At 41.3% G+C, this 19572-nt stretch overlaps 1 protein-coding gene across 4 annotated transcripts in view; it reads left to right on the top strand.

Annotated features, from left to right (window-relative positions):
* The first annotated feature begins 601 nt into the window (after positions 1 to 601).
* The window catches only part of CACNB2 (calcium voltage-gated channel auxiliary subunit beta 2), a 246285-nt gene continuing 227314 nt past the window's right edge, over positions 602 to 19572 (top strand). The window contains exons 1-2 of one of the 4 annotated variants that reach the window (XM_066552467.1): positions 602 to 797; positions 11305 to 11397. In XM_066552467.1, coding sequence (XP_066408564.1) covers positions 696 to 797; positions 11305 to 11397 — 195 coding nt within the window. In that variant the 5' untranslated portion in view covers positions 602 to 695. The remainder of the gene's footprint in view (positions 798 to 11304; positions 11398 to 19572) is intronic. The other 3 variants (XM_066552481.1, XM_066552474.1, XM_066552490.1) reach the window with 3 other exon arrangements.

The following is a 19572-nucleotide window of genomic DNA, read 5'->3' as shown; positions in this document are numbered from 1 at the left end:
CAGGCAAAAACCCTATCAACACCACAGACCTATGGAACTTTCTCTGTCCAAGTGCCGTTTTGCTCACTAAAACCGCAGGTCTCAGCCGCTGCGTGCTGAGGCAGGCGATGCCATGCGGCCAGGGTCGAGACAGCCGGCAGGGCTGAGGGGAAAAGCAGGGCCTGACCGCACCCTGCACCCCGGCCCACAGGGCCTGACCGCCCCCTGCACCCCGGCCCACAGCCCCAACTTTGCTGCTCGGCCGCGTTCGGGCTGGGCCGGATGGCGCTGGGCGCGGATCCCGGCGCGGATCCCGGCGCCGGTGCCGCCCCCGCCCGGCGCTGCCGGAGGGAGATGCTCGCTGTCACTTTCCCTCTTCCCCACGCACCGCCCCCTGCCCTCCCCCGCGCCCGCCGCCGGCGCTGCCCCGTCCCCGGCGCCGAGCGCTCCCCGCCGGCAGCAGGCAGGGCAGGGCAGGGCGGAGCGGAGCGGAGCGGAGCAGAGCAGAGCAGAACAGAACAGAACAGAGCGGAGCCGGGCTGGGTAGGGCAGGGCCGCCCGCCCGCTCGCTCCTCGGCATGGCCGGGCGCTGAGCGGCGCCCGCCGCCTCGGCTCGGCTCGGCTCGGCTCGGCTCGGCTCGGCTCGGCTCGGCTCGGCTTAGCACGGCTCTGTCCCGCCGAGAGGCTCGGCGCCCAGCCACCCGCTCCCCTCGCCAATGGTCCAGAGCGACATGTCGAAATCGCCTCCCAGCCCGGCGCAGGAGGTGCAGATGGAGCTGCTGGACAACCCCCTGCCCGCGGCGGCGGCGGCAGCGCAGGTACCGCGGGCTCGGCCGGGGCTGCGGCGGCGGCGGGGCGGGGGCGCGGGGCAGCGCGGCGGGGCCCCGGAGCTGCCCGTCCTTCAACTTTGGCCGCCGCCGTCTGAAAAGTTCGACAGCTCCCCTAAGACGCCCGAAACCCCCCTGTCTTCGCCCCCACCCTCAAATGCCATTTAATTAACATAGATGGGATGCTCTGTGCCGTAGAAGCATCGTGAGTCAAAAGAACCTTGCGATTATTTGGAGGATGAATATGTAAGAATACGTTGCTATTAAGCTGATCTGCCGCACATGTATTACTCGCAGGGTACGGCTATTTTTCCCTGCTCCAGTAACCTGTTGTATCGTACCTGATGCTTCCCACGCCCGGCTGAAACCTCCCTCGTCTGTTCCAGGGGCTGGTGACAGTCTGTAGGTGAGGGAAGGCGACTCACGCCAGTTGTTCAGCAGGAATTTTGGGGAGGCTGAAGGTGTTGAACATGCTGCAGATTTAAGCTGCTCGATTTTCATGCAGAAGGTGGTTGTACAGTCATCTCAGAAATTTTGAGAACTCAGTTCATGTGAAGTGTTCGGGTGGATGGGTGATGAGAAGAAGGCAGGCTAAGGCATACTTAGAAAAGACTTCATATTTTGAAAGGTTGTTTCTGTTTGATGTATGAATGTTGCTTAGGATCTTCAAGTTTGCAGTAGTTGGCTACAAAGACTTCAGAGTGCTGTTTTTGAACCCAGTAAAAGGGTGGTAAAATCTGATTGTGTGCATTTCAGATTACAAACGTGCATGATCTTGTTAGGACAGAGGTTTTTTTCCTTTTGGGGTGCAGTTTTTACTGTTGCTGCCAAAGCTGTCTCTGATGCTTTGTTTGAGAAGGTAGACCAGCTCCATCCCAGAAGTGCTTGATTGACAGAGAAAAATGCTGTCAGTCTGTCAACAGTCTTGGTGATTGATCATTACTAACTCAGGCCCGGTGACAGCAGAGCAAAATCCATACACTGAAGCAGAGATTAGGTTAAACTAAAAAAGAGAAAGTGTCTCTTTGGATGTCAGTAGCCTCCAAGCACAGAACAGACGTTTCAGTAAGGCCATATGCTTTGCCAGCTTCTCCAGAAACAGTGGCAATGGAGCTAATTTCTGACCTACAAATCCTCCCCTTTTTACATCTTTTCAGCCCTAAGCATAGATTCAGCAACTGTCAAATCATATGGTACCTCTCTGCTGTGGACAAATGTCAAATACTGATCATAAAATTGATTTCTCAACCCTCCTTTTTACTAGGGTTAAAGAACCTCTGTTTAGAGAGGAAGAATAGTTTGCTAACACCCACATTATTTATGTTTCAGGTAATGCATTTATGTTCTGTTTCATAAAACAGGTTTCTGAACATTCACAGCCAAAAAGATTCACTTTTTAAGACAGTGATAATGTACCTTTTTGGTTCTGGGTTGTTTTTCAGTTTTTGGAATCAAAGTCATTAGGCAGAACAAGAATCATCTTCTCTATATACTTGTTTTAGTCATACATAAGCCTTGGTAGAGAGGAAATAAGGTTATGGAAACAAAGGAGCCCATTGTCTGAATAATACTGCAGGTTAATTCATTAGCAAGCACTGCATTTAGAGACAATTATTTTGATTTTAATTTCTGTTCCATAAACATTTAAAAAAGCCCAATATTGTAAAATTATGCTGCTTTAGAACACACTCCCAGTGAGAAGGAGAGGCTTAATGAAGACATGGGAATCATCAAGTAGTTTGCCTACAGGTACTTCAGTCTGTCTTTTTCTCTAAAGTAGTTGAATATCAATCCTAGAAACATTTCTGCCAAATAATCTGTCAGGGAAAAAAAAGCCCAAACCAATATGTGAGCTTATGGTGTGATGTCACTCCTAAAAGTGCTCACTCTGAAGTGCTTCTTCTGGGAATTATGATTTAAAGGAAAATATTACTGAAGAGCCTTCATAGAGTTGTACCAAGTCACAACAATTCTCTTGTCCAAGAATTTTACTTTTGCAAAGCTGAGATTTCTTTTAAACTATCTTAACATCATGGTCAATATTTTGGATAGTGCCTGTCCATCCATTTTGGCCAAACTTCTCACCATGGGGCAGAGGAGTGAAAGATAGTTAACACTCGAGAAATAGTTCACTTAAAAGGCAGTTAAATATGTGAAACATTCCTAGATAACGTCTGTGTAAAATCTATTTCTTATTTTCATAATGCATTTTCCTAACAAGATCTGCAAACAAAAAAAATTCTCTTTGAGTGTTGATCATGACAGTTATATTGTATTTTTCCAGGGAAGTTCTTTGCAACTGGGACAAGATATTGATGTTTTTTTTCTGTATTACTGAAAATTCTGTGGCTTTGAGGTCCATATGACTGTAAAAATATAGTTCTAGTTATAGTTCAATGTGATCTTAGTCTCAGATGGATCTTGGTCTTAGATGGAGTTGCAGTAGAGCTTTGGATGTCCAGTTTTATCCAGACAAGTCTGCATGCTGACAGATACACTGTGGACTTATTCACAATGTCCAGGTGCATGTCAGTGCAAAGTGGTGGTTTTAGGTGTGGCCCTTTGGTGATGAAATCAGCATTAGGTTTTCTGAAAGAAAAGAAGCCAACTGTTCAAATGTATCAGCATTTGGTGATCAGTTTTTTGGTGTATTTTTTTTTTAAATCAACCCCAGTCTTCTCTCTACTTCTTTATTTAAAAAAACCCTTTTTTTTTTTTAGGAATCTGAATTAGTAGAATATTCATTTTAATAATTTAATTAACCCAGGTACTATTATGATTTGTTTATAATATAACATAGCACATTAATGCCTTTCATGGTAACTCTTAGCCTCTCTTCTTTTTTCCCCTTGCTCCCATGTAATTTTCTTATGATCCTTCGTCAAAGTCTCTCAGTCCTCAAAAATCATTAGATTCAATTTCTGTTGCTGTTTTCTCATCAGACAGCTTCCTGTGCTGTGTGTTAGGGACAGTCTTAGCAAATCAGATGAGTAAATTACACAAAGACATTTCAAAGAAAACATAATGAAACCTTCTATCGAGCAACTACAGACTACCTTGTGGAGGGATGAATCTTACACTGGATGAATTCTTCCCTATTCCTCATTATTATTTTCCTCCTGTTCTTTTTTTGCCTGCTTATGCATCATCTGTCAGTGCACGTCCTAACAACCTGACACATTTTATGTGAAAACAATTCTCTTCTCGATTGTTTTCTTCAGTTCCTTCACCTGCATTTAAATTTCCTCCACTACATGGTACTGCTAAATGCTTCTGCCTTCCAAGTCTAAAGGTTTCATCATCCCTGGAGTGCTTGGCTTGTTTTTCAGGTTGCATTGCAGAAGGTAAACTGAATGCATGAGTCCAGGGGACAGGCTTGTTCAGTTTTCCTTCTGTATCAACTGTGATTGATGTTAAGGTGAATTTTAGAGTGATGTGCCTGTGGTGACTCCAGAAAATCAGCTTAGTTACAGTCCCTTTCACTGGCTGTTGTCCTTCCTGAATCTCCAGCTACCTTCTCAGTTGTATAGCACTGTCCCTTCACTGCCATTGTGGTAATGAGGAATGGAATAATATCCAGAGATTTATTCTCAGCAGATTAATCACACTGCCCTCTGCTGCTTTCAGCTGAGTTGATTTATCCCAGTTCATACCGTGTTTACCTGTTCCTCAAACAAACATTTTGCAGCCGTGTGTTTCCCAGTACTTGCAAGAATTCTTGCAAGAATACTTTGTAAGCCCTAAACAAACGAAATTGATATCCCTTTGCTTACTTAAATAATAACGATACCCATTTGTTATAGAGGTGTGGAAGGTTTTACTCTCTTCTGGCAGCATCCCTAGAAGCCAGATCCAATGTGGCAGCAATTCAGTGGAGGATATACAAACAAAGGAAGAAGAGATAAAATCCAATTCCATTCCTTGGACTTCTCATGGCCCTCAGCAAGAGGTAGTGTTTTCTGTCCTGAAGTGGCAATCTCCTTTCGGTGTTGTATTCCTTACTGACAAAAATAAATTTTAATAGTCCTTCACTGCAGAAAGCCCTCCAGGTTTCAGCTATTACTTTTCTGATAATTCTCTGTTCTTTGGGGTTTTTTTGCATTATCCTGTACTCAAGCAATAAAAGGTGATTTTGCATACTCATCTCTTCCAGAGATATTTTCCATTTGGGTATTACACATTATCAGCTAAATGGGACGTAATAGTTGTTCTTTACATTATCCTAGAGTGTAAATTCACTCTGAAACAGTTCAGCAGTTTCAGTTCTAACTTATTTATCTTCTCGAGGCAATCTCTGGTTTTGTCGTGTTTTGCCTCTACGGATGGAAAGTTTCTGTGCTATTACAAGGCTGGCTTCTCTGGAGTCTCAGTTACTTTTCTTCTGGTATTTTTACTCAGGTCTTTACAGTGCTGCAATAGAAGAGTTTAAAAATCAAGGAACCAAAATTGCCTTCCTCCCCCTCCAAGGGGTTGTCTTGGTCTCTGTCCTCAGGGTAGCAAACCGTTAGCAGAGGGAAACTGTCTCATAGCTGGCTGTGGGTCCCTGCAGGCATCCTTCTGTCACAGAGTCAGATCTCGTTCTGTTTGCTTGTGCAAGTGAAATGCAGAAACCCTGGGAGAGCAGGTGGGGAGGCACAGGCACGTGGCCTCCAGCTGTAGTTGCCAGTTCTAAAAGGCTGCAGGAGGCCCAGTGGGGTTTGGGCGTCAGCACCTTCTGCTGCTGTGTGCTCCTGTTTTGCTGAGGAGGGAGCTGACATCTTCATCTCTGGTATTACAAGGATATGTGCAGCAGGTTTGCACTGAGGTGGGTTTCCAAGCCACTGGGGATGAGGAGAGCCAGCCAAGTTCCCAGCTTCTTGTCTGGCAGGTGGAAACTGCCAGATGACCTGGTCTGAGGCCAAAGTGAGAGCCCTGGGAGATGGCTCACAAGTGTAGGAACTGGCAAGAACAGGGCTGTTTCTAGATGCAGTGTTGGCAAGGCTTTATCACAGGCCAGCAGAAAAGAGCATCTAAGATTTAACCATTGCAGATTGCTCAGCAGAAATTAGTTTTATTTTAATGATGAAGAAGAAGCATCTGTCAAATACTTATTTTTGTATTATATTTGCAAGTTTTGAGAAGTGAATTATTTGTGGAGGTTTGGGGGTTTTGTTTGTTTGTTTGTTTGGGAGGATTTTTGTTTTGGTGTAGTGTAGGATTTTATAAAATGACTGTAAAATGGACTTTGCAGGCTATCCCTGTAGCTTGCATGAACTTGATGACTGTATTGGAGATTCTCAATCTGATAGGATTCCTGAGGGCAAGTCCTGTCTTTCCTGAGTTTTGTCCCTTTGCAAAAGTTGTTTGGAGAAATCCAGGTTTTGAGACCTAAGCTGAGGATTCTTTTCTGCTATGGGGACCTGAGTTTTGTGCTGCTCAGGCTGAAGGTATGTCACAGGGCAGGGTGCTGTCACAGGGCTGTGCTGATGGTGACCACAGAGGGTGACTCAAAGCCCTGCTCCTGAGGTGGAGGCAAGCCAGGATATATTGCTGTACCCTACCTTGCCCTCGTTCCTGTCATGGAAAGGAGCTGTGCATTAGTGAGGAACACATCACCAAGGTCTGTGTACATCTTCCAGCCCTTGGCTGTGTGGTCAGGAAGCTGACCTCTACTCCTTTATGAGATTAGTATGATTTGTGGTGACAAAATCAGAAATATTAATGTGTTTTTCTGTTAAGTGAGAGTATGGGGGTTGCAGCTATGCAGCTGATGCTGGAAGGTTTAATTTCTGAGTGGTGGTAAGCCTGGCTAGTGGCCAGAAAGGACCCAGGGGGTCTGACCTACGGGAGCATTTGTTTCCTTGGTGTAAGGAATTGCTTAAAGAGGCAGTGGCTGTTCTTTTAAGGAAAGGATGGAGCTAGATGCATATATTCTGCACTGTCCTGACATGCTGTGTATGGGACATGTGCATCTTTAAATACTTTTTAAGCTTTTGCATGGGAAGGAAAAATACTTGGTGCATATTTGCATTTCTGACCTTCTAGCAATTCCCTAATCCTTCAGGGGAGTCACTTTTTACCTTTTTAGGTGTTCTTTTGATTTTTTTCATTGGTCCCTTGTTCATCTGAGATGATTTAAGGTTCAGTGTAGCTCTGAAATTTTGTTTTCTGGTTTTGTTTTCTCCAATTTATTTCTTCCATCTTTGTTTAAGCACCTGACTTGGTCTCAGTGATTCTACTGCCTAAATAATCTGTACTCTTCCTTCATGAGACCAGTTTTTAAGGGTTTACCTCTGCCACCTGCCATCAGCCTTAATGGCTGGTGCTGTTTTCCCTATGATAAATAGTTGAGGTTCAGACTCATCCTTTGTATAGTCCTCACCACTGCTTTGTTATGAAATGCCATTAGAGTGGTTACTGGTGAAGGGCATTTTAAGACTCCCACTGAGGACCCTGGTTGTAGATAGTTGGTAATTTTAAATGTTTTACATTTCCTCTTGCAGATGATAGTATTTTGCCTACAGGCATAAATGATGCCTTCTGCTTGTCATGTGTGCTACAGGATTAAATGTTATGTATTTTATGTGTTGAGACAGAACCTCATTAAAATGAAAGGGTTTCACTGAGCAGCATTGATCTCATCTGTTTACAATAACAAGTACTTATACATAAAACTGTTAATTATCAGGAAACTGCAGTGTATGCCTTTAGTACTTCATATGATTCCCATATTTCACTTGGTGACATGGGTTGAATAACAGTTGCACAATCAGAGTTTCTAATCAGAGTTGGAAAGCAGAGTCTTTCTTTGCTTTGTTAAGTCTTGATTGATGAAATGGTTTTTACAAAACTACTTTGGTTCGGTTTTAGTATTTTTGGTAAGGTTTCACGTTGTTTTTCTGGTATTTTATGAAGCTTTAGAACATAAATGTGTGTGTTTTATTTCTCCTCTTTGAAAACTCAGCCAATTTTAAAGGAATTTCACACCTCTGACTAATAAATGAAGCTACACTTTTGAACTTGTAAACACATGAATACATAACTTTATGTTTGAGTAAGATGCTCTGCTAAAACCCAGTAAGAATGTTACTGTCAGCAAACTGTTTTTATGACCAGGCTTGGTCGCAGGGCTGGAGTCAGTTGTAAGCAGATCAGCTGGGACAGATGATGGTGTGCCAGCCCTGCCCTGCTGGGTTTGAGGCTGCCACCCCTGGGCCCTGCAGGCTGGGCTGCTGAGGTGTTTGGGCTCCAGTGGTTGTTCTGTTAGGTGCAGCTGCCACACAGGTTACCAATGACTGCCCTGTGTTGCTGCTTTTACTGGCCAATGTCCTCGTGTCGTGATTCAGCCCTTTATTTTTAGCTGCCTAATTGCAGCCAAATGCTGCACAGAACACAGATAAGGGAATGTATTTTAACATGAAAATCACAGTAATGTATTGGGCAAAAATAGTCTCTTTTTTTTTTTTTTCCCCGACAATTGAAAGTAACTGAGATCATTACGTATTTTATTTATTCATTTATTTATTTACTAAGGCCTTGTTCTCACATTAAGATCTTTTGGAAAAAATACACATGAAGAAGCAAAAAATAATGATCAATACTCAGGATGAGTATTCAAGCTCCTCCACATGGCAGAAATAATTAATAATTTTTAATAATATATAAGATTGTTTTGATTATGGAAGTCTAACCTCATCTTCAGAAGAAAGTTTCAGGCATTTCTTACTGTGGGAATAAGCTTGAACGGTGTGGAAAACAAATGTAGTCCCCAGTTAGCATCCTTTAAAATAATGTAAAGAGTCATCAAATCCCAGTTTTCCCACATACAAAAGTTGTCCCCCATTCTTCTGACTGAAAACTGCTCTGTACAAAGAGGCAGATGTAAAACTGACTCTGCCTAAAATCTGCAGCCACAGCCTGCCATCATGTCAACAGGTTTTTTGTGTTTAAAGTTAGTGTGTGGCTCATGCATCTGAAGATTTTTCACTTACAGAACAGTAGAACAAAAATATGCATGTTGCTGTGCACAAGAAAAAACTCCTCAAACTGAAAAATCAAGGTGAGTTTTAGCCTGAGCTGCATTTGCTGTGATGTTGCCGGAAATAAATGCTTTTAGTCATTGCAACACAGATATAAGGCAGGCTTCTCTGTTCTTGTAACATATTCTTTTTCTTTTTCTGCTCTTATTTGTTTTATCTTCATCACTCTAGAATCAGTCCCTCTTTTGCCTCTCATAATTTTTTCGTGTTAGCAAACTGAGCACCATGATACTTTAAATAAAATAAATATTGTAGAAACTGGAGACAAATTCAAAATGTGTGACTATGAGAAAGAATATTTGTACATGTTTTTAATTATCTCCTTGGGAATTACACAATATTATAGTGTACTGTACACTGTAAATGAAATTGCCTAGATAGTGTCGTCTTCATGTAGGTGCTTTATATTCTTGAGCTCCTTTGTGAATGTTAGAAATTGTTTAGTTTTTCATAAGTGTATTTCTATATTCTTCCACAAAACTTGTAGGAAAGGAATTCACAATATTTGTGTGTAACCCTAGGCAATTAACTCAATGGGAACCATTCAGAACAGGTAAATTTTGATTTAAAGATGTTGTTATATTTGAAGAATACTGCTGTCAGAGATACTTTTTATGTATTTTAGGTACTTTGATATTATATTAGGTGGAATATTATATTAATTGTGTTATACTAGGTGGAAAAAATGGTTCTGGTAGAACTGTCTATTATAACTGGAAAATATTTTTAATAATTTGCCTGTAACAGTGGTTCCAATCTACTAATTACTCTTTTTGATCTAGAAAGACCTTTTTATTACCAGCAAGTTCTTCAGTTATAAAAGATTCCTTTTAGAAATGCAACCATGTAAAACTATTCCTGATTGAAATTTAATTTTATATTTTGAGACCTGCTGGGTTACAGTTGTAGACTCATCAGAAAGTCCTATTTTCACCCCCATAATCTTCAACATGCTGATTTTTGTATAGTTCAACCCTAACCAGCATGCATAGAATCAATTTGGGTACCTTTCAGAAATTTCTTACATGGCTGTTTTGCAGTTTTAAAAAATCATATGAGCTTGGCAAAATGTCTTTCCCATGAATCTGTTTTTTGGGGGATACAACATTGCTTTTGTTGTAGTTCACTGTTAGGTTAGTGAGATAGCAGATACTGTTTTTGCTGAGAGTGAGTGTCTGGCTGACAGAACTGCTGTTCCTTGAGTCATCCTTCCTAAAAGATTGATGCATTAGATTTCATCTGGTGCTCCAAACTCATCCAGAATCAACACAGTTGATTGATCAACACAGTTTGAGATTTTTCTCTTGCATCTGGTGGGGGCAAGTTACCTGGATTTGTCAAATGATCTGAAGTTAGTAATGGCTATCTGTAGTCCTCCTCAGATAGTCTTAAACTGCAAAATATTTAATCACACTTACCACATGTGTTACTGCTAAGAACAGCATTCACATTTTGAAGATGCGATATTAAAAATCTGCCAGTATGAGATTTTAAGTGTTTCAGCCTGCACTGGAGCCCACTCTTCCCCACCATGAGAACCAGTAAGCTCAGGCTCAAAGCTCTGAAGGTTGCACAGCCCAGAGGTGGTGCCATGGCAGAGTTTACAGTCTACACAGTTTGCACTCGCACAGAAATAAGTGGTTGCGAATTACATAGTTTTGAACTATTTCTTTTTTTTTCCCTTGTAATTTAATGAAAAAATATTTATTGATGACCCATGTTTAATGCCCAAAACAAATGACTTTTTGTGGACACATGGATGCATTTGCTTTGTTTCTAAACCATGATTTTCTGTATTTCTAAACAATAGTTTTAAAGTTTTGTTTTAGCCAGCCATAGCTTTCTCCACACGTCTCTTTAAATTCCTAGTAGATAAAAGTAGATAAAAGATGCCTTGCTTTTTACTAGCATATTACCCCTTTCCCAGTTACACATATAGTCGTTTTTTATTGTGATACTGCTTTTACTTTCTTGAACTTATAGTAAAAAATTATTATTGTAAAATCTCTCTGAGTTGTAAGATTGTATCAACAAGTTGTTTGTCACTTCTTGCTTCTTTCATGTTCCCTCCGCTGACTTGGCTCATTGCTGTGATGTACTGGAGGCTGCTCCAGTACCTCCTTTCCTGCCTTGTTTATTTAAACTAGCTGCACAACAAACTGTACTCTTTAATCACTGTGACTTAGGTAAATAGTGCCACATCTATGTGAGTCTATAAATGTGTTTCTGAACCCAAATGTGAAAAAAGCCCAACAACAGCAAAACATTTAGGGCTCAATTGACCAAGCCTGGTGAGCATTTGCACATATATATCCCATCAGTTACTTACTGAATATGTGCTTATTGATTGACACAAAGCTGATAATCTGAATCCCTGATAGCTTGGGAGACACCGGAAGCTTTCTGTGCACCACAAACTAATGCTGTAATGCTGTTTCTCTAATCTGTATTTTTTTGTTGTTTTTTTTCCTTTAAAACAGTCTTACGGTAAAGGGGCAAGAAGAAAGAACCGATTTAAAGGCTCAGATGGGAGTACATCTTCTGACACTACCTCCAACAGCTTTGTACGCCAGGTATGGGCTTTCAGCTTCTGCAAGAGTGGATGGCTTGCTGGTATAATTGTTCAAAATATAATTTTTAATTTATTTTTTGTAAGTTGTCAACTCAGAGTGATGCTGTAGTCTGAGAAATAGCAGAAGTCTCTTCTGGCACAATGAAAAATATTTGGTTGCTATTGTTTTGATCTTGGCATAAAAATACTTTTTCATTTCTCATTCCTTTCCATGTATAGTGGTTACCCTTATTTTTGCTACTCTAATTCTGTCAGGTGATTAGAACTGGAGGAAGAGGCAGAGTCTGATGGAAGTGCCTAAAGTGGCAACATTTGGAAGAAAGAATCAAAACCCTACCAATCTTCAGGGTTTTCCTGCTTAAAATAATGCTGCATGAGGCAGTGTTAACCTAGATGCTTTCCTCCCACATCCCAGTGTTATTTTAAGGCATGGGTTGGAGGGGAAATCCTTGGCAGCATTTGTCCCCATTGTACTGATGCTGGAAGGAGCCAGTAGAAGATGGGGCAGTGGTGTGGGCTTCCCTGTCCCAGTGTCTGTCTGCTTCAAAGGGAGAGATCCTGGTGGAACCCGTGGGGATCCCAGACCAGGGTAGGTGCTTGCAGGACAGCTCATTCTGGCCAACAGAGGGTGACTGGAAGTGTATCCAGAGCCCAGGGTGGCTCTGGTGCTACTGAGACTGTGCCCTAGAGGAAGGAGGGTGTGTGTCAATGGACGTGTGGTTGCCAGCTTGGAGAGCAGAAATGTACCCAGAGCACCACAGTGGCTGAGCCTGTGCAGGCTGAAACAGTTCTTCATGCCCAGCTGATTCACACCATGGCATCTTCAGTGCACTCTTTGCCATCTCTTTCAGAGAGGTTCTGGAATTTGGGAACTTGCATAGCAGAGTTTTGTTTTATTTTTTTTTAGCATAAGCAGGCATCACACCTCCTTCTCTACTGGCTTGTTATTCATGTCCCTTCATCCCAAATTATTTAATGACTTCATTGATGTTGCATTGGTTGTATCAGTACACATCTCCTGTTTACAAAATTCTTTGACTTTGTCCTGCTGTGATTGTATTGGTAGGGTTTGTAGTAGGCTGTGGATTTGATAAAGTCAGGCCCTTATTACATTTCACTGTCTGTTGGACCTAGACATGAAATATGAATTGATCATGGGAGTTTTCAGTGGCAGTGTACTATATCAAGGTGGAAACCCTGGATCATGTAAATTACTTGTTCGGGACATTTTGTCCTGTCTTAAAATACCATGAGTCTAAGTAGTGTTTGAGAGTAGCAACAGGATCTCCCAGTTCCAAGGAATCTTTGTAAGGAATTCTGTGTTGCTGTTTTCCTTAGCTCCTTGTGGATGTTCAATTCAGCCTGGAACATTTTTAGCAGAGTATGAGTGTTTATTTTACACCAGCTGCACATGCTTCTTTGCCTTTCTTGTTTACCTAAATGAAATCTGAAGTTGGTCTCAAGTATCTCCTCTTGCTCCTCCGGTCATGGTGAGGAGCAGGGCAGAGAGGATCCACAAGGAGGGGGATCATCAAACCAAGTAGTGATGTTGAGGTGGGCTCCTGTAGTCATTGGACATCTGATTGTCTCCACAGAGTGTGAGGCATGGCTTACCAGCTCTCCAGAGCTACTATAGGAAGAAGGTTTGGTGACCTGTAGACTGTGTGTCTGTATCTTTCTGAGGGCTTTAAAGGGAGTGTGACATTAAGTGTAGATTTTTATAGAAGAGATTTATGTATTTCCCTGAAATAAAATTTAGTAATTACTTGAGTGATGTAATACAAATGATTGAAAGATGAATAGGCTTCTGTGAAAAATCAGAGATTTCATAGATTGCTGAAGCAAAACTCAGCTTTGAAATGGTATTGTCACTGAAGATAATGAAGGGATGTTAATGGATAAATAATTAAAAAATAATAAATTAATAAATAAATAATGAATAAATGTTATGTGAAATTGTCCAGAGTAAGTTTTAAAAAATCCCCACAAAACATTCCTACCAAGTAATGTACAGGCAGAGGCATTCAAGTTTTAGCAGATGTATGAGAGAAATAAATGCCTCTTCACAGCTGCTGCTGAGACATTTATGTCAGAGCTTGGATTCCATCTTCAGCAGGCTTTCCTGCTCTGATTCGTCTCCTGGGACAGGTTGGCTTCTCTTGCACTAAGGAAGAGTTGCCACCAACATGACCTGGGTGCCCAATGTTCCAGATATAAAACACAAGGGGGGCAGAGTTTTCTGATGGCTCAGCTGCTGTGCCCTTCCCAGAAACTCTCTTGCTATACATATTGTTTACCCCTCCAGCTATCTTGCAGGTTATTTTACATGGTATAAATGAACATAGTTGTTTTGCAATAGCCATTTATTTGCAGGAAAAGATATAAATCCATTAATTTTGTGTTTTTCCAAGATGGATGAAAACTGCAGAAAAGCAGGGCAGACAAATGAATTTAAACCCTATGGAGTCAATGATGTACCATTAGTTTCCTGTTATTTTACTTTAGTGCTGTATTAAAACCAAGAAATAAGTTCTTGCTCAAAAATGTTGTTTAATGGGGGTTTTGATCTAGACATAGGATACACACAACCTATTTGTTTCAGCAATGCTTATGATGCCTATAGCTGCCTTTTGTTTCTCCAACCTCCTTTCCCTCCCTCGGTTCCTGTTTCCTTTCCCATTTATTTCTTAACTTCTCCTGCAACTTTTATGTGCATCTCTGCAAGTACTTCCCTCTGCACTGAAGAAGGAATCCTGGGGTTGTCCTGAACATTTTTCACCAGGATCTGTCTGCATTCCTCATAAAGAAGAAAAAATGTTTGGAAGGTGCTTTTGTGTGGTATTTAGCTGGCCTATCCCTGAGCTGGGGGAGCTGTGAGAGGTGTGCAGGTTCTTGTCAGCAGCATCGATGGAAAGTGGCAGTTCCTAACACAGAAATAAATTGTGGCTGGATAAAAGAAGACAACTACATCTGGTCCTGAGGAAATGTTATGCACATGGAAGGCAATTGAGGTATTAGGCAAGAGCAAGGATATAGGATTCAGTCTTTTGAATCCACAGAGCTTCTGGGCATTTAAGTTAAAGCTGCTGCAGAGGGAGGGGCTTCATGTTTATTGCTAACATTGATAAACTTTATTGTCTGGGTTTTGGTATTTCCTTAAGGACATATGCCCCTCTTGCTCCAGTATATATACCCAGCAACTTTTCTGCTATACATGCCACGTGCTACAGTAATAAAAATTATGCCAACTTTGTGCTCTCTCCTTCAAATGACTAAGTAACATTCAAATTGCTTGAAAACTCCTGCTGTTGTATAAGAAGAATGAAATGTGGTCTGCACAGCCCTGTGTGCAGTGATCTTTTCCATTTAAATCTGTTTTTGGAGTGCTGAAATAGAGCAGAGCAATCTATCCAGTATTGTTTCTGATGTGTATAAAAGAAGACTTAAACTGGAGCAAGAGCATCTGTATGTAATATAGAAATTAAACCCCCATTATTTTCAGTCCAGTTAGAGCTCCTTTGGGCTGTGAATTTTATGTATTGATATAGATTTTTATTAAAATTTTTACTTGTGACACTATGTATGAGATTTTAGGAGAGTGTTTGCATCATGTTCTATTTGTTTGTTGCAAAAAAAATGTTTGTTTAGTTTTGTCTCCAGCATGTTATTGATGATATTCGAGCTTAAAAAAATAACAACAATTTGGCCTTCTTTTTATTTGCTAGCAACTACTGCTTGTCTTTTCAATAGCAGGAGAGGGAAATTTTTTCCTCTCTCTTTTCTTGTGAAGTTGTATTGGCAATTAAGCTGTGTATTTGGAAAGCAGAAGCATCATTGCACAGCAATCAGCTCCTAACTGAATGTAATAATGTCTTTAGGGAACCAAAGGACATTGTGTTATATAGTTTTCATCATCTTTTTTGAGCTTTGGAGTGATAAGCAGCTTGTTCTTAGGGTTAGTTATGAAAGACTGAATTGGATTTGAGCTGTAGTTGTTGCCATTTTGACTGATGCTTGGTAATGATTTTGTTCCCAAGGGTTTCTTCAAAATACAGATCAGACAACATGTTTTGCACACAACACTATGGCACTTCCCAGGAACATTTTTTTAAGCAAATTGCATGTTCTGATAGCATTACATATTTTGTGGTTGTGCTTCTGGACCTGTCTTTGTCAAGGTTTTATTTTAAATCGTAATGATTAATCAGAGAGGCAGGCTAAGTTGTTGGGATTTTTATGTATTGCAAAGGCAGATTAGATTGTGAAATAGGCTGTTGTCTATGGACTGGCTTACAGAAATATTTAAGGTTTTACAAATCTGTTTTTTTTTTCCTTTAAGTATTGGCTTGATGCCTGTTGTACTGTGTTCACTCAAAAACACAGCTATAAATAATTATGTAGGGAATTCATTATTCTTCTGCTTTCCTCTAAGGACTTTTGCCTAGCTGTGTAATTACCTATTGAATTTTATGAATGGTAAAACTAAGATTTGCTCTAAAAACCAATTTGAAAATATTGACTTAGTTTTGCTCATAAACATGCCTCTTAATCTTGATTTCACCAGAGGACTAGGCCGTGTCAGAACTGTTTTCCTCTTGTTTTAATTGCTTTTTTTCTTCCAGATGTAGAGCTTAGCTTTGATTTTTAATTTTTTTCCCCTTTCATGAGGGGAAGAGCTTATGTATTCAGCTCATAGATGCAGCCTGCCAGTGAGGCTAGGCATTTACAGGCTGAACCACAAAGAACTGGTGTAGAGTGGGCACAGATATTAGCTTTGGTCTTCATGCCCAGTACTAACAATCTTAGGCTGAAAACCTGCCTGTATATAACCTGCTAGGACTATTCCTCCTTCTTGAAGACTATATGTGAACAAGATTGTGGCTAGCCAGAAGATCTAAATAAATAATTACAAATAGGGCTCATTTACCTATTAATATATTCTTACATCCTTTGTGGGCTTCAAATTATAAGACATGTTTTGCTTGTAGAGAGAAAAAGGAGCTTTTTAGACTTGCCATTGGCTTTTACCCATAAAAACATGAGGTATGTGAGGCACTTTTAGAGGTATTGTGCAAATACTGATTATAATACATAAAAATATGTACCTGCTGCTCTGCTCAATTTTCTCATCTCCTATTTCTGGTGCAAATGTCTGGAGTTGTTTTGTTAGATTTTTTCTGATCTCTTTATGCAGATTTCACTGAAAGCCACATCAGTGATGCTTGTGGCCTGTGCTTGCTAATGTGGTTGCATTGAAGCCTTACACAAGTGATAAATTCTAGAAAATCTGCTTCTTTCAAACACATTAAAACTGTTATTATTGTGGTGCCCTATGTTTTTCACCATAAATTGTAAGTTATTAAAAGAAATGCATTGCGCTTGGATAAATCCAACTCACAGTGAGGTTGGCATAGGGAGTATGATGTGTGTACTGCTCTGTTCTTCTGGTGACAGTGGGAGCTACCAAATTTCCCTCTGCAGGCCACTTCAAATCCTGTGTGACTTCAAATCCTGGGCAGGCACTGTAGTTTCAGGGTGACCTACTGCTTGTACTGAGCAAAGTGAATCAGCTCTTAGTCAAATCCACTGAGACTGCCTGTGTTGTGATGCTACTCCAGGAGTAGTACTGGCATGGGGAAAGCAGCTGTTTTTTATGTGCTTCTTGTTGTGTGAAGTATACCAAGTTCACAGCAGGGTGAGGAACTTAGAGCAGTGCAGGTATTCATAAGAATATGTCAGTTCAGCTGTTGATGAGGAGTTTCATTTATGGCTCATAAGTGAATAAGTAAATTGTTCTCAGTTCCTCAGTCATGGTAAAAAGCAGTTGGATGGGGAGTGGGAGGAGGAAGGACAGCTTTTAGAAGAGGCTGGCTTGGGAGCATGGGGCTGGAGGAAGGGAGGTGGGAGAAAAGGACTTTCCCTTCTGATGGCACTTGCGGAGCTGCAGACATGGGGGAAAAAATCACATTAGGCTCATTGAGCTATAGATTTCCTCAGCTGTAGTAAGAGTTTGAGAAGTCTCCTTTTTTGGCCTGGAGAGAATAGAACAGATGCCCCTATAAAGCATGGGATTTTGGCAGGCATGACTGGAGGGGAGATGGCTGAGAAAAAGCTGTCAGAAAGGAAGTTCATTTGTGGACTTCAATTCTTTCATGGGCCCTTTTTTGCCTCAAATGGTTTCTAAGAATAGAAGTCAAAATGTTGCCATGTGTTTAAAAAAAGCCCCACACACCCTCTAACCAAAACAAGCGGGCAAAACATCTTAATGCTCTTCTGACATGTCCGTTTATGCTTTTTGTAGCAGGGTAAGAGAAAATTATGGGGAGGGAGCAACTAAATGTAATTCTTTATAAAAACAGAAGGGTAGGAGCTCTCTTTATAGCCTCGAATGAGTGTACATGTTTGATGTTACGCTGCATGCAGCTGAAGTCAACACATCCTTTTCCAAGGAGCAGTGGAAATTTTGAAGGTGGGGCTCATACCTGATGTCTGCTGAGATGATTGCCAGCATTGCTTTGGAGCTTGCTAAGATGGTGGGTGGGTGGTGAGAGGTGTCTGAGAGGTCAGACGTGGCCTGCTGTGAGAGAATTAGGGAGATGCAAGCTCTGAAGGGAGGTAGGTGACATCCCTGGAGGGGAGGCGGCAGCTGTTGAGCCTCCTTTGGAATTCCCACTGCTGCTGGCCATGTGCTTCTCTGGTTCTGCCAGGGAGAGGAGGAATGGGGCTCTCCAGTTGCTCAGTGTCTGCCACAGCCATCACTCAGCCACGTTTGGCAGCATCAGATCCATCATTTTATAGCAGGGCCTTCAAAAGGTGTGACAGGACTCGGGCATGGCTGAGCCAGGGGGGTTCTGCAGGTGACAGAGCTGCCTCCATGCAAGGAGGGCGAGGAGGAGGAGGAGGCAGGGGCTTCATTGTTTGGGCAGGCAGAGGTGTGAGGGGTTTTTAAGCATTTAGTGAAACTGGTGAAGGATTTTTGGGGACTCTTCTATCATGGTGGATGGCATATAGAATGAGCAGAAAGCCTAGGCTGGGTTAGGCTTAAGCCTTTGTCTTTGACCAAATACCTTTATAGCTGCTGATTGCTCTCTGACTGTATCCATATTTCAGCTTTGTTCTAATCAGAGTGGGCTTTGCAAGAGCTGAACCTCTGAAAAGCCTTAGAGCTGTGCTGGGAACCTCCTTGCCTGTATTTGCTGCTTCCTTGTGTGGGGTATAGCATTTTTTCCTTTTTCCATGGAAAAACTACACAGTTGTAAACAGTTAAGATCAAAATTACGAATAGGATTGAATGAGAATCAAGTGTTTTGGTTTATTTTGTCCCCTGCTTCTCCCAGAAAATTCAGTGTGGTTTCTAGTTCTTGTGTGCAGCATTGTCTATAAATTTGTGGTGAGATGCAAGGTTTATTATATGCTATCATAGAGTCTTATAGTAAGTACAGACATACAAAATATCTGCAATGGAAGAAGGTTTCTGATGCATATATTTAATTATAGTGAATGCAGAGACTGTAAAAATGTTTTATGAAGATAAATGCAGTATTTTTACAACTTTTACTTATGGGCCTATCTAGTAGGAAAATTTTTTAACAAAGCCCTAAGTTATGGGGGTTCTTTTTAGAAATAACATGTTTTAATTCACTTGCAAAATTCAGTTTATAATTACATTTAAGTGCATCATCAACAATTGTTTAGTTCCTGAAGTGTTTTCTGTAATTTTCAATATTGCATTGATTTTTAGGGTTTGCATTTATGCTGTGTGGTTTTGATTGAGAACAAAACACCTAACACAAGGGAACAGTTTGATCCTCTGTAAAGCAAATGTCATATTCTGCTCCAAAATGCAGGCAGATTCATAGGAAAATAACTGCTGTTTGGCCAATGTGCAGCAAGCTGCTTCAGTTTCTCTCCGTTGTGAAGATGAGCTGCTCTCAGTTCCTGGCAGGGCTCAGGGAGTAAAGAAAGATCCCTTGCAATTAGCCAGGGGGATTTACTGAATCTTTTGTTTTTCACAATACTCCACCAGTACATTCCTGCTTCAACTCAGGAGTGCTTAGTTTCATCCCTCACTAATAGATACACTGCAAAATGTACATGCCATTTCTGTTTAGTTAGTCACAAAATTGCCAGTTTTATGGACAGTTGCAGCAGAGAGCTGTCTCCTCTTGGGCTATGT

This window comes from Molothrus aeneus, chromosome 1 (assembly GCF_037042795.1).
Source record: "Molothrus aeneus isolate 106 chromosome 1, BPBGC_Maene_1.0, whole genome shotgun sequence".
Classification (NCBI taxonomy): Eukaryota; Metazoa; Chordata; class Aves; order Passeriformes; family Icteridae; genus Molothrus; species Molothrus aeneus.
Note: the sequence above shows the minus strand (reverse complement) of the source record. Positions and strands in the feature narration are given on the sequence as shown.